The sequence below is a fragment of the Chelon labrosus genome (assembly GCF_963514085.1).
Source record: "Chelon labrosus genome assembly, chromosome: 2".
Classification (NCBI taxonomy): domain Eukaryota; kingdom Metazoa; phylum Chordata; class Actinopteri; order Mugiliformes; family Mugilidae; genus Chelon; species Chelon labrosus.
In genome coordinates, this window is record NC_140338.1 from 5,516,336 (window position 1) to 5,531,963 (window position 15,628).

Genomic DNA, 15,628 nt, shown 5'->3' on the forward strand with positions numbered 1-15,628 from the left:
TCGAAAGACATTTTACTCTAAGGATGAGTTTTATAATCTAGTTAACTTTAATGAAGTAAAATCCTTACCTGTGCCAAACTACGCCTTGTCATCTTTATTCCATGTTTAACTGAAGTCTCCAAGAGCAAAATAATAATTAAAAAAACTAAAACATAGAACACAAAACGAGAAATCTCTCATAAAGTCATAATTATGAGAAGCTTTTTCGTTATTATGACGTACCATGCGACTCCCATGTTGCTTCCATAGCCGAGACTATTCATTTAGAGAAAAATATTAAATGATGTGCACAAATTAATCGACAAGAATGAATGAATGTGGATTTATGTATCTGAAATTATGATAATATAATATTATTTATCTAAAGCTCTTGTCCTTTTTGTTGTTGTTGTCTTTGGTAAAGGCCAACCAGTCATACAGCTGGGTAGCGGCCATTAGGGGTTGAACGACTTTGGATTTTTTAAAATTCGGCTAATGTGTGGTGAGAGTCGAGTCGACTGGTCAATGACGTCACACAGTAGAAAGTAATGCTTTGCAACAATGAAATCTATACTCTTGACCTGAACACATATTGTACAGTCTCACACAAAAGAAGCTACGGAGGCTTTTTGAATTACGAAGGTAACTGAAGCTTGAACACAAACAACTGTCGGCCGTAGCCCACGCCAGCACCATAAGCACCATTGCTCTGACACTTCTAATATGCTAATATACTTCTAATATACGCTCTACAACCACAGCAACAATGTCAACAGAACTGAATACAAACGCATGAGACTATCAATACTGTGAGCTGCAGATATGTATAGCCTTTATAAATCAGCACCGTCAATAGTACTCTTTAATAGTACTCCACAGTGTGTTGTAAGATAATATAACAGGGATTAAAATGAGGCATATCTTTGAAGCCTTTTCCGTGTTTTCCAGCTAAAGGTCAAATGGAAATTACCATCAAATAGTTGATGTGCAGCCTCCTCTCTGACGTTTGATGAAGTTAACTGACTGCTGTCCAAAGGATTTGTACTGTTCCTCTGCTAGCGTTACCGGATGGCTTCTTTGCAGTAGTGCTTTAATTGTATTTCAGGACTGACATGTCACGGTAGAATGGGTATTTCCAAACACTTGATGAACCGCTCCTAGTTTTCTGCAACGACCCACTGGGCTTCTCACCTGTCTTCTTGGAGGCGTCCATGTTGTTATTGTCATGTGATCTGCAACTAGTCGACTTCCTGCTTAAAGCGTCATGGCACAGCAGTAAAGTCGACTTATCGGTACAACCACCAGTAGCTATGTCATTTCAAATATTTTAAATGGCATTTCTGTCACTTCGTTGATCTAAGACAGAGGCCAAACATGTTTCCGGCTACCGGACGTTGACTTCATTAGTTTTTCACCTTGTTGTTATTTGCAGAGCTGTGACATTTATCCGGAATTGTTGAGTTTCCGTCCGGTGTTGATCTTTCACGAGAACAAGGCTGGCCGTCACTTAATAAGAGCAACAGGCTAACTTAATGCCGTCTGGGTCTTTGTTAATTAACAGTAGATTATGCGGCCTGCTGGTGACAACTCCCGGTACGATCAGGTCTTTTCAGAAAGCTCCTGGTATATACGCCGGGATAGAGAGACCCACCTTAATCCCTGCCCAGAACACATGTTGAGTTCTACTAAGACAGCCCGTCACCGTACGTCACCATCCCCCGTGTGGACAAAATGAAACCTCCCGCTCCCATAAAACTGTCTTTCCTCAAAGAACCATTTAATCTCTTTTCACTCCGCTGATCTCTTCGGTGTCTTCATTGATTTGCATCCCTTCATCTGTCCTTCTCAGGGTCTGCTTCCGTCTCGCCAGTCTGGCCTTGCTCTCTTCTTTCTCTTAGTCTGGGTGTTCGTTTTGCAGAAATAGGGAATGTAACTGAAATTCCAATGTGTGTGTGTGTGTGTATTAGCAACGTACAGTATTCTTCTGGGCGTTTGATTCACAACACAGGGTAATTGATTTGATCTCGGCTCGCTTATTCTTTGTCCTGGGTTGTGTTGGATCTGTTCATTTCAGCGTTAGGAGGGCTGGACCACCAAGGCTGTGTCACAGTTTTATTTGTAGTTATTAGAATAGCATCTTTATTGGTGTTGTATCAATACAACGACATTGGAGACGCTGCTTCTCCTGCACAACAACATTCCACATAAAAGACACTCAATGCAAGCACTCACGTCCACAAACAACATAAAAAGAGTCCATAGTGCAATTCAATTCTGCAACCAGCAGCGGTAAAGTGCAACAAGAGCAATAAAATGATAATATGCATGAATTGAGAAGATTATTGAAAGTTTAGTGCCGTAATGGCCTGAGGGAAGAAACTGTTTCTGAGTCTTGATCGACCGATAGCGTCTGCCTGGGGGCAGCAGCTGAAACAGTTCATGTCCAGGGTGTGTGGAGTCTTTTGAAATGGTGGTGGCTCTTTTGAGGTAGCGAGCAGCGAATGTCATGAAGTGAGGGAAGTGAGCAACCCGTGACTTTCTCAGCAGTGCGAATTATCTGCTGAAGAGATTTCCTATCTGAAGCTGTGATGTCTGCGTCCCAAACTGTGATGTTATGTGTTATGATGTTTTCAACGGTTGAGCGTCAGAAGGTCTTAAGCAGCTCCTCCTCCAGGTTGTTCCTCCTCAGCAGCCTGAGGAAATGGAGACGCTGCTGTGCCTTATTTACATATTTCCTGCTGTAAGCGTCAGGAGAAGAAGAGACGATTTCAAACTGGACCAGTAAAGATGGACGTGAATCTGTGGCGTTGGTCATGTTACACACACCATAATTGCCTGTAGATGTTTTATTGACTTGACCGTATGTAAATCCATTTTTCCATTTCATGCCTGAGGGATAATTATCCCAGCAACCAGGAATCCCTGTAGCTGCACGTGTTCTCAATGACTAAAGAGCCGGGGATGTTAGAAACTGAACAATGTGCTTAAGAGCCTTGACCGATGATCTGGGATACAAGTCGCACATAACATTATGACCACCTTCCTAATATTGGGTCGGTCTCCCATGTGCCTCCAAAACAGTTGTGACTCATCATGGACATGGGCCTTCTGAGGGTGTCCTGTGGTGTCTGGAGACAGGATGTTGTTAGTGGGGAGCCTTTGAGGGGAGGGGCCTCTGTGGATCATCCCACAGATACTTGATCAGTTTGGGATCTAGTGAATTTGGAGGCCAGGTCAACACCTTGTGCTGTTCTTCATGTTTTTTTGAGTTGCTCCTAAACTGTTTTACGGCTGCATCCTGCTGGGGATGGCTGCTGCCATCAAGGAGTGTCATTGCTATAGGGTGGAGGTGTTTGGTCTGGTATAAGTTGTTGCTACATGTCTAAGTAACATCCACACCAATGAATGCCAGGTCCTAAAGTTTCCCAGCAGAACAGGCCGATTCTGGGAAGGCCCTAGTAATAATGGCTGAGTCAGCCCTACTTTTGATTTGTTTTGGTGTTTGTAGTAAGAGCTATTCATGGAACATGACGTTTCTGTCAGCTGTAGAAACACAAACATACAAAGAGAATTCTGACTTCTCATTGGACTGTGTGTCATAGATGAAATATATACTGACATACTAGTACGGTAACAGCATAATCTAAAGGTAAAGATATTTTTTCCACCCAGAGAAAGTGACTGCCAGGGTTCTGGCTAAAGCCGGGGACTCCTGTGGTTCCTCTTCTCTTAGGCTGCCTGCGGCTGCTGTTTGAGAGGCCTCGTGTCCCAGTTGGAAGCTACTTGGCAGGGCATGGTAGCTGTCCCAGCAGGCAGTGCCTCTTAACTTCTACACATGACCACAGAGAATACCTTAAACACAGCAACAGTGTTAGCAGTCCCATGGATTTATTTACATGGATATGTTGTACTAATGCTGCATTCCAGAAAGCTGGGACATCGGGTTAATCCCACTTGGAGTGAACTAGATGCGACCTCAAAGCATTCCAGGGGAACAAAGTCAAACATAAACAACAAACATGGCCGGCCGCAATAAGATAATATTTGTTTTGTGTCTGAAGTTACTGGCAATGATCGAAATTGAGGTCTCCCAAAGTTTTTCCACCGGCAGTAGGTGACATACTTCTCGCTGTGGACACTCAACAAACCTCCTCTCTTTTTGTCAAACTCGTTTTTTTTAACGTTAGGCTACACTTCATCTAATAACTTTATGCAGAGGGATTATAGCAACACATCCTCACGCAAAAGACATGTTGTGTACTGTGATGATATCTAGATATCTAAATTATGTTTTAACATTCACGGTGTGCATCTCCATGGGCGCTGCCATTGTTCTGTGACGTCAGGCTGCTGCATCTCAGTGAAGTCGGGGTAGATCAATTTGCCCCGACTTCGCTTGTAGGAAATCGGACATTTCAGACCTCCCAGTTTTCTGGAACGCAGCATTAAAGGGGAATTATGGTTTTTTACAACCTGGACCTTATTTCTGCCATGAAATACGATCGTTTACTCACCCATATAACTTTTGTGTCATTTGGAGTCGTTTGGACGATATTTAGATCAGTGTATAGCCATATAATGGGAGTGAATGGGGCACCGAAAGGCAGCCTCTAAATAACACATTATCTGCCACAAAACTCGTTCATTTCATCAATATTTTGTTATGATATGCTAGTGCTATTCCCCGTTGAGTCCGGAGTTCGTATTTTATGCCAGAAATAAGGTCCAGGTTGTAGAAAATGGTAATTCCCCTTTAAAATACAGATGTTCTTACGTTCATTTTTTTTTCTCCACTGCTTTTTATTGGTTTTTGATGATACGGAAGTTTTGAGTTTGTGCATGCAAACTAAATTCCACAAGTTTATTATATTTTTTTTACCAATTCTCTGGTAACACAGAGATCCAGTGAGACAAACACCCTGACATGTACATATTCAAGAGTGAATTTATCTGCCGGACTGGTAAATCTCCCCGCTACCTGATCTCTGAGATATTTTTCCTTTTTTTTTTTTCCATCAAGCAAACACCGCCCCGAGTAATGTGCATGCATTTTGCTCTTCAGCATCTGAGTGTGTAAAAGGTGTTTAGATTTACATTTGCAGTTATGGTGCACAGATGCAGACTTGTTAATGAGGCCGCAACACTCATCCAGAAATCCTGGCTCGGTGTGTATGTGTGTGTGGCATTCAGCAGATAGCCTTGAAGGTTTGCATAAGTAGTACAATTACCAAGCCGGCAAAACAGCATATGGAGAGAGAGAGAGAGGGAGAGTAAGAATGAGGGTTGAGCACTTCCTTTACTACCAAAAAGCCCTCCCCTGCCAGCCCCACCGTTCCTGCACATATTCCTTCTCTTCCCCCTTCGCTTTCTGTTTTCTCCGGTGATGGCCGTGGAAAAGGAATAACAGCAGGGCTGGGAAATGGAGACGTGATGCTCTTTATGCAAATCAAATACCAGCATTGCCATTCATTTCCTACAGAGCGCCCCGAGGACAGGAAAAAAAGGAGCTGAAAAGCGCTGAAAAAAAAAAAAATAACACAGCCGAGAAAAGTTGAAGCCAGGTCGGCTCTGAGCAAATATTTTTTATAAAAACAAAGCAGTGTTTTGTGAAGGCCGGCCGCTGATCAGTATGCAGCTTGGACGGCCAGAGCGCAGTTCTCACCAGCCCTGACTGGCCCATACACTGCAGCCAGATTTACATAGCGGTTAACATTAGAGGACACGGCCGATGAATGTGGAGTTTGACAGTCTGTAATGTTTAGAATGAGCAAACCACGTGAGCCTGGCTGGAGATTCGAGGAAATCAGGATTCAGCGTCGGTCTGCAGGGTTCCTGTGTTCTTCCCAGGAACAGTTGCATTTGATTCAGATATTGTTGAACGTAGACAGTAACCAGACGACCCTGAACATTCGGCTCTTGTCAGTGGTCGTTTGTTGTACCTACCTCTTTCAGTGTTCGCTGCACAAAAGATTTTTCATACTTTGAGCCACAAACAAACGGAGGGACATACGCGGATAGAGGTTGATGTTACACTTGGCATAACTTTGCATTTCATTTCATCACCACCTTCACGGGTGCTGCAGACTCAGGGTCAGTGCTGTGGTCTAGTGAGTTGAGAACATGCATCGTGGTTATATTTCTAACTACTGCACTGCATGAATTTCTGTTTATTTTGTGGAACAGCAGAGGTCGGTGGTGATATAAGACACACGCCGGAGGATCCTGACGGTGATCCGGCGCAGAATAAGGTTCCTCCTTAGCCTTACCGTACAGGTGGTTCATTGTAATTTTCATGAACAGGTCATGATCAAGACGTTTTCAACCCTGTACAGCTCATGCAGTTGATCCAGGATTTCAGTGCTGCGTAAGACTACACACAATGAAGACAGAACAATGCAGAACTAAGACGGAATAGACTCGATCAGGGGTGTCCAACATGTGGCCTGGGGGATGAATTTGCAAAGCGCGAAAGCTACATAGGAGGCATTAACTGCAGTTTCTCGAGAAAATAACAGCGATTCCTAATTTGTCTACTGTTTTAGTCAGAGTTGTGGACATAACACAACACTGACACGTTGTTTGTACCTGCTTTAAGTTGACGCAGAGACTATGGCGACAACGTAGACCCCTACGGTGACCCTAGCGCCATAGCTGACGTGTGCCTCCCCAGAAATGTAATTACGTTACTGTGATTGGTCTTCTTGGTTGTAGCGTATTTCCGGCTGCTTCTCCATCTCTTCCATTTTCGAACTGATTAGATAGAACACATCGAGGAAAGGTCAACTGACTTGTCTGTGGCGAAAGTTTCAGTTGGCATTATTGAAAGTGAAACAGGAACCAACTAGCACCGACTAGCGTATAAACGGCTCGCAACACCCCTGGACTAGACTGTAAACATATGAGCACAAAGCAACAGGTTAACATATTTTTAATATATTCACCATCTGGGGTGTGTGTGTCGGTCCAGACTCCGGGAGTTGGGGATTCTGATGACTTAAAGAAAAGCACCTGTTGCATAGTCTAGGGCTAGACGGCTTCTGTACCTTTTCCCAGGTGGCAGGAGGGTGAGAAGTGAGTGAGAACATGTTGTTTGCTTCGAGGATGCAGTGCATTGGTGTGCAATGAAAAGGCATCCCTCAGCTGTCCTCGCTATCCGTTGTGGTCCAAAACTGTGCAATTCCTGTGCTAGACAGTGATGCAGAGGCTCTGCATGGCTGCTCTGTAGAACATAGTCAGGATGTGGGATGGAAGGCGGGCTTTCTTAGGGGAGGTTCTCTGCTAGTTGGACATGTAGGAATTGATCTCTTGATGATCTCCATAGTTTAATAACTTCTCGAGAAACAATGTGTTTTTTTTTACTTGCAACCCTGTTAATGTCAGAGGCAGCCTTGTAAACCAGCTGAGTTAATGAGCACATAATCTCCATCCCTTTAAAATGAGTCTCTTACTCATTATTTCTCCCACAGCCCTGGACAGCTTTGGAAAATGTGCAAACCAGAACAAAGCCAACTATATTATTATTATTATTTGTAGCTAAAGCTAAATTGTAACATCTGCATAACACAAAGGCCTGTCTCTAACCATGCTTCTCTTCTGTTTTCGACAGAGCAACCCTCCAACCATCACGGCTCCGCCCTACCTCCTGTGCCGCCGCCTCACCGCCAACAGCCCTCGATAACGGCTCTCAACCAGGCCCTGGGCTCCACTCACCACGCTGGCCATTCTCTGAATTCGACGCGGCAGCTAACCCCTCCCACTGGAAGCCCGGCCCCCGTGGCCGGCCAATCACCAGCCGAGCTGCAGACCACGCCCCCCGAGAGCGTCCCGCTGCAAGACAGCTGGGTGCTGGGTAGCAATGTGCCTCTGGAAACCAGGTAAATGGACTTTTATCTTATGTGTCTAGACCAGTTTAGTCCAATTAGTTATGTGCTGGACCTGAACTGCAGCCACAGCCTGCAGTGTCAGCATTACTAACTATGGTCATAGCGTTACAACACCGATCAGCCACAACATTATGACCACTGACAGGAGAAGTGAATGACATCGACCATCTCGTGATGATTCAGTGTTCTGATGGGAAACGTTTGGCCCTGGCATTCATTGGTGTGGATGTTACTTAGACATGTAGCACCCACCTAGACCAGACCAGGCACCCCCACCCCATAGCAATGACACCATCCCCAGCAGGATGAAGCCTGACACAGGCACACACACAAAAACGGTTTAGGAACAACTAAAAAAGCACAAGGTGTTGACCTGGCCTCCAAATTCACTAGATCCCAAATTGATCAAGTGTCTGTGGAATGATCCACAGAGGCCCCTCCCCTCAAAGGCCCCCCACTAACAACATCCTGTTGCCAGACACCACAGGACACCCTCAGAAGGCCCATGTCCATTCTCTGATGACTCACAACTGCTTTGGAGGCACAAGGGAGACCTACACAATTTTAGGAAGGTGGTCATAATGTTATGCCTGATCGGTGTACACAAATTTAACTTTAACTGGTATTTTTACCTCAACTTTAAACAGCTACTAGCTGAAAAACAGCACAAAGCAGGAAGTCCCTTGTTTTAAACTCTTCCGTGACCTGGGGCGGTTGTGGCTCAGTATGCAGAGCGGGTTGTCCAAAACCCAGAGGGTTAGCAGTCCATGGACCACACGCTGAAATATCCCCAAGCAAGACACCGAACCCCAAGTCTGTGTGAACGAATGAGTAGACAGTGTCTGTAAAGCCCGTTGAGTCCTTAAGGATAGAAGTCCAGATCTGATTCTTCCACTCTTGAAAGAAAAATCCTTTTAGAATAAGTTGAAATGCTCATTTTGTGTGTGTCACCTCACTGCCTTTATTTTCACCGTCTACCAACCGCTGCAGACTTTTATTTTTATTTTTATTTTTTGTTTTTGAAGCTTATTGTTCATGTTCTGGTCTCTGTGTTCAGACTGTGTGACTCCTACCTATACACTATACAGTATCTGCCACTTTGTCGAAGCCTTTTCAAATTTTCATTTCCCATAAGTTAGGAGTTCAATTCACAGTGGTCCTTTCAAAGCGCCGGTAGAGCGCGTTGAGGGCGATGTGTGTTTCTTTTCAGCTGTGACACAGATTTTATTGGATAATTTGAACCTTGGATCCCTATTCACCAGGCGATTTGTCGCTCTCTCTCTTTGTCTGTGCGCCGTGAATGCCCAACAGTTCTCGGTTATTTCCCTCCAGCAGAGAGTCCAGCATCTCGCTGGCAATGGCATAAAGGCCTCCTGTTACTTTTTTGTCCCCGTGCACTCGCAGAGTTTACGGGAGCAACTTTAACCTTGACCCCGTGCTCAGCAGACACTCCTCTTCCCCTCCCTGTGTCCTGTCCCGCTTAATGTCTTCCCCCTCGGGGAGAAAAGCACGGGCGGGAGATTGATGGACGAGGAAATGTCCGTCTTTGTACCCTCTAACATTTATTTGCGTCTTTTGGAGCCAAAACCCGAACCTTTATGCAGGTTTACATTTTTACCAAGACCTAGTTTTAGCATTAAGCGTGCAGCGTTTATGAGGGTAACTTTGACCTGCCCGTTAATGCACCGGCCAATTCTTTCTTTGTTCCTTTCCTTTCACACTCTCTTTGTCCCATTGCCCAGGATTGATAAATGGGGGAGCTGTCTATCTCAATGATGTATTTTAAAACCAGCTTCATTTTGGCTGCATTCATGCGCTGGAGGATGTTTGGACCTCTGGGAGAGCCAAACCACATCCCTGGCTCAGCTTTATAGTCATTTGAAAGGCTGATACATATACTGTTCACACACACACACACACACACACACACACACACACGCACTCACACACACACAAGTTCAGAGCATCATCTTTCAAAACTGAACCCACCCACCCCCCGATACTGGAAAGAAAGACCCTGTGTCAGTGTGGTATGTGTTAGAAACAGTGTCTCTCTCTCTCTCACACACACACATAAACATACAGTATATGCACACATTCAGACAGACTTGGACATCAAACCACGCTGTGAGGCCTTCAGGAGATGGGATAAGAAAAAAAATAATAAATCGTGGGGTGGAGCTGAAAAATGAATGTGCTCCCTGCATGAAAAATCAAATAAGTCCATCCTCGGCTGGACGCTGCAGTAAGCACTCCAGCTTCTTCACAACATTATTTCTCAGATAAAAAATCTTAATACAAGTTGGTACTGGAATTTATTTTAATTCTTTTAGGACCACAGAGTGGGGAATGAGGAGTCAGGGTGGACTTTAAAACAGCTGTTCTGAGTCAAACCCCAATGTTTGCCTGATCTTTTACCACGGTATTATTTCAACCTGAACAACTCTCTTTCCCCGTTTCCAAACTAGTTGCCCCCCCCCTTTTTTTTTTTTTTTTTTTTTTTTTGTGCAAATCTCAGCCATGGCGGTTGAAAGCGGTTTTATTTTTAGGATGCTAATGTTGTTACAGATGTTAAACTGCACCGGCCGTGGGACGCCTCGTGTTACAGAGGGATTATTGTGTGTGGGGATTTATGTGGGCTATTCCTGTAATTTCCTAACACACACTTATTTAGCATTTGAAAAAAAAAAAAAAGGTCAAGTCGAACTTTTAGCCACCTCACATAGCCCCTACACAGTAAAAGAATCAAGCATACAGATATAGAACAAATACCATTCATTTCATTGCACTTACAGGCCATAATAATTACTTACATGAAGTGTTGCAGATTGAAAAGCATAAAATAGCAACAAAGCTCTTAAATTAGGTCTGCATGAATCCACATTATTCCACCTATTACTTGATCTATGCAAATTACTTTTAGATCTACTTTACCAACTGAGCCTGAGGCTCCTAGCATCATTGCTAAGTTAAAATGTGGATGATTCAACTAAATTATCCTTATTTGTATAAAGTTAGAAATGACTATATTCTGCAACAGTGAGGAAAGGAAGATGAAAATCAATATTTGTGACATAAAAGCAGAAACTAATGAGATAAAATACCAGGAAATATTGATTCATTATGTTATTATATATAATATATGATAAAATGCAGTCAGAACTCTTCTAACAGGGTTCTAACCAGAATAAAGTGTGACCTAAATCTTTTAATAATATTGGGGCAATGTGATAATCAGGTCAGGCTCAGGGTTGTCAAGGTACGCAGCCATCCAGGTCATATTCATTCACTCATTTTGTGTAACTGCTTGTCCTCTGGAGGGTCTCAGGAGGAGGGCAGGGTGGTCAGCTGTCATTGGGCAAGAGGTGGGGTACACCCTTGACAGGGTTAGGGTTAGGAGGTTAGGGGTTAGGGCCAGTCTATCACAGGGCTAACACAGAGAGACAGACAACCATTCACACTAGAATCACCAGTTAACTAGCATGCCTTTGGACGGTGCGAGGAAGCCGGAGTACTCGTAGAGAACCCACGCAGACACAGGGAGAACATGCAAACTCCACACAGATGGATTTGAACCCAGAACCACCACACCACTGTGCAGCCCCATCAAGGTCATAAGTTTAACCAAAGCTGAAACAAGGACAACTGGACCAGTTGGGTTTCTTGTTTCATCCAAGTCTTCAGTTTTTAAAGGACTGGTGGAGAGTTGGGGTTAAAATAGGAGCATCTGTGGGTGCTGCCCCTTAAAAAACATGACTAGGGACCCTAGTGCGGTTGGACGGACGTCTTGGATGAGCGGTGAAGCATTTTCAAGAAACTACAAGTCCAGTTGGCCTCGTTTCAGCTTGTTTTTGGTCATTATTCCAGATCTAAACGAGGTTAAGAAACAGTTAGAAACAACTCTAGGAGCTCAAATATAGCTGAGAAAAAGCAGTCCTCCAACCAGTCAAAAAAACTTTGTTGTAAACAAATTAAACTCCACATCTGATTGGCCTCCCAGATCTTTGCTGGAACAGAATCAGTTCCCAACAGAGAGCCTGAGTTATGGATTGGTATTGTCACTGCTGCACCGTGAAACAATTTATTACGACACAGGAACTTTTATTTTAGACCACAGGAGAGCCACCAAACATCCTTGATATTAGGACGTTTTCATCAGCATAAACTTAATGTCTCCGATGAATCATCTTTCTTCAAGGTGACGGCTGTGCCGTTAAAAGTCAAATACAGAGACTCAAAGGCGGACGATGCCGCTCCACTGCTGCTCAGTGGCCAGCGAGAGGTCAGTTCCAGCGGGTTTTCAAGATCATCCGCTTTTTATTTCCTACATTATGCCTCTTCTCAGACAAGTTTCATCAGCAATTCGGCCTAAAAAAAAACAAGTTCAAACCTGTGTCGCTCTTTCAAGTGGAAAACCCACCAGATCACTTTGAAAGGATTTCGTCAGCAACTCGAGTTTAGGACGAGTTTGTGAAGCTCTGTTCTTTTAATTCAACTTTTTGAAGTGATAAGATGTTTATTCCTTAGACAGGTTTGAAGAGATGCAATGACACGCACGTAGCCAGTACAGTGTGTCACCGTCAGGTTCCTGACCGGTCTCGTTCTGTTGAATCATATCACAGCTCCACAGTCTACTCATGCTGTGTTTGAACAGTTTGGTCGTGTTCAAACAGAGGTCGCTTCTCTCAGCTGGCATGGCATTAGCTTGTCCCTGTGTGTGTGTCTGTGTGCGGTCGTGAAACAGCCACGGTGTCGTATAGACTCCACAGTTAATCTTTGCAGACAAAACACTCCAACTGTCTCATACCCCCCCTCCCCCCCCCCAAGTACTGCTGGATGTCACCCACCCCCTCCACCTTTACATGAACACATCCACCAACCTTATGCCCTTACTCCCACTCCTTGGACCAAGTCTCGAGGTGCAAGCGGATGCACAAGTGCAGTTTACTTGCAAATAATTGCAGCTCACACAATAAACCTAGGCGTTCTTGGACTAACTTGCGTACACTTCATCATATATTCCATGTCTTTGTGTAGGTGTGAGGACTACCAATTCTATACTGCAGTCTGTGGCTCTAAATCACGGGTGTCAAACTCATTTTAGTTTAGGGGCTACATACAGCCCAATTTGATGTCCAGCGGGCCGGAACAGTACCGTAATAACTTATGAATAACGAAAACTAAATTTTCCCCTTTGCTTTAGCGCAAAGAAGAACACATATGTTATGGAAATGTTCACATTTAATGAACGTCGTTTAACAAAACATTTCATGAACAGCCTGAAATTTCTTAAGAAAAAAACATACAGTTTCGGCGCTTTACTGCCATCTGCTGTTTAGTTCTGGATGTTGTGTTGTGTTATGTTATGTCCAGTGCAAACTTAATGTCTTCTATGTAATTTTCACACCTTGCAAATTCATCCCGCGGGCCAGATTGGACCCTCGTGTGGGCCGGTTTTGGCCCCCGGGCCCTATGTTTGACACAACTGCTCTAAATTAAAATCCTAATCCCATTCAGAAAACTTCTTTGTGGTAGAAGCTTAACCCCTGCCACATTTCCCATATTCTGAGATTGATTCTTTTCCTTATTCTCAGTCTTATTTCTGGTTCCCTCCATCTTCTTCATATTTAATTGTTGTCTTCCATTCTCCTTGGTTTATTTGCTCCTATCCGGCCTTGCCTACCTTTCCTTGTTGAGTGATTATACGTTCAAACGTCTTTGTTTTCCTCTTCTGATAAATTGTTGATTTCTTGTCTGTAACTTCACCAAAGGGCCAGACTACAGGAAAGCATCCATAAACAAATCCCCTCCTCCTCACCGTAATGACAGCCACAGAGAAAAGAGAGCTAAGTATGAGTAATGCTGAGATTAGTGAGTTAAGGTTGGGTTTACCCCAGGCTTTTAGGCCTCGGGATGGTAGCTCACTTTTTTTTTCTGGTAAACTGCGTCGCCATGGTAACTAATGGCAACTCTTCAGGTGGCTGAGTACCTGTGCCATGCTGTGAGCAAGCGTGATCAGAGCAGGTGCTGCTGGCACTTGGTTTTTATTATTTTTTTCCAAAGCAGAAATCCAATGAATTGCACAGCAGACTCTTGAAGGGGAAATGAAAAGTACACGTGTTGGTCCTGGCACTGCGAACTCACTGTGTGTGGCTAAAGTCAAATATTAAAAAGTTGCTAAAGATTTAAGGAGTTTCGTTTTTGGAATTTCCACCTTACTTGCTAGCTAGCGACGTCATTGACTACGTCATGGAGTTGGTTGGATCCTTCAGCTGTCATATTTTATATCTTCTTGGTTTATTTGCTACTTTTTCTTGTTGAGTGATTATACATTTAAACGTCTTAACACACAGGCATGCAATGTTGATGAATGGCGCCGTTCTTTGATTTAACTTCCACCTAGCTAGCTAGTTAGCGACCGGAGTCATTCGTGATGTTGATGAATGGCGCCGCGCTTTGATTTAACTTCCACCTAGCTAGCTAGTTAGCGACCGGAGCCATTCGTGATGTTGATGAATAGCTCAGTGCTTTGAGTTAACTTCCACCTAGCTTGCTAGTTAGTGACCGGAGTCATTCTTGATGTTGATGAATGGCGCCGCGCTTTGAGTTAACTTCCACCTACCTGGCTACTTAGCGACTGGAGCCATTCGTGATGTTGATGAATGGCGCCGCACTTTGAGTTAACTTCCACCTACCTGGCTAGTTAGTGACCGGAGTCATTCGTGATGTTGATCAATGGCTCTGTGTTTTGAGTTAACTTCCACCTACCTTGCTAGCTAGCGACCGGAGCCATTCGTGATGTTGATGAATGGCTCCGTGCTTTGAGTTAACTTCCACCTAGCTAGCTAGTTAGCGACCGGAGCCATTCGTGATGTTGATGAATGGCGCCGCACTTTGAGTTAACTTCCACCTACCTGGCTAGTTAGCGACCGGAGCCACTTGTGATGTTGATGAATGGCTCTGTGTTTTGAGTTAACTTCCACCTAGCTAGCTGGTTAGCGACCAGAGCCATTCGTGATGTTGATGAATGGCTCCATGCTTTGAGTTAACTTCCACCTAGCTTGCTAGCTAGCAAGTGGAGTTGGTTGGATCCTTCAGCTATTGAAGATTCATTCATTCATTCTCTGCAACCGCTTGTCCTCTGGAGGGCCGCGGGGGCACTGGAACCCTTATGATGGCACCGCTATGAGGGGAAGAAGTAGCGGAGCCAGTGGTTTGGGGAAAAGAAACTGACCGAAATAGAAATGCGATGTGTATAGCTGCAGCTGTCGTTGTTTTGAATTTTGATTTGCTGGTGTTTATGGACATGTTGGTCATGAATAAAACCAGTGAACCTACATAGTTGATATGGACTGGCATCGGTGCCATCGGAGGGCTCAGTGTCTTCCAGGCAGCACATTTATAAAATGCAGTTTACTTGATCGAGTGCTTCATTTCCCCTTTAAAGTATTAATGTGTACATCATCTGTTTCTTTTTAATTATTTTTGTACTTAATAGTGAGTCCTTTATTCATATATATACTCAATATTCTGTGAAAGATCATTTCAAATGATGTGGTGACAGAGGGACAGCTGTTCTTGCTTCCAATCCATCGCCCGCCATCACACGCAGAGAATATCACCCACCGTGTTCCACAGCCCACAAAGCCATTAAAATGTAGTGGATGTATCTAGGATGATCGTTTCTCACGAGGATAGAGAGAAATACAGATATTTCGGGAGACGTCGCAGTCAGTACGTCTCGCTGTTCCTCTAAAGACAATGAT

The 15,628-nt window shown here is 44.0% G+C and overlaps 1 protein-coding gene across 2 annotated transcripts in view; it reads left to right on the top strand.

Annotated features, from left to right (window-relative positions):
- tenm3 (teneurin transmembrane protein 3) overlaps positions 1–15,628 on the top strand; it is a 222,162-nt gene that overhangs the window by 66,660 nt on the left and 139,874 nt on the right. For both annotated transcript variants that reach the window (XM_084560677.1, XM_084560678.1), the window contains one exon: positions 7,586–7,853. In XM_084560677.1, coding sequence (XP_084416803.1) covers positions 7,586–7,853 — 268 coding nt within the window. The remainder of the gene's footprint in view (positions 1–7,585; positions 7,854–15,628) is intronic.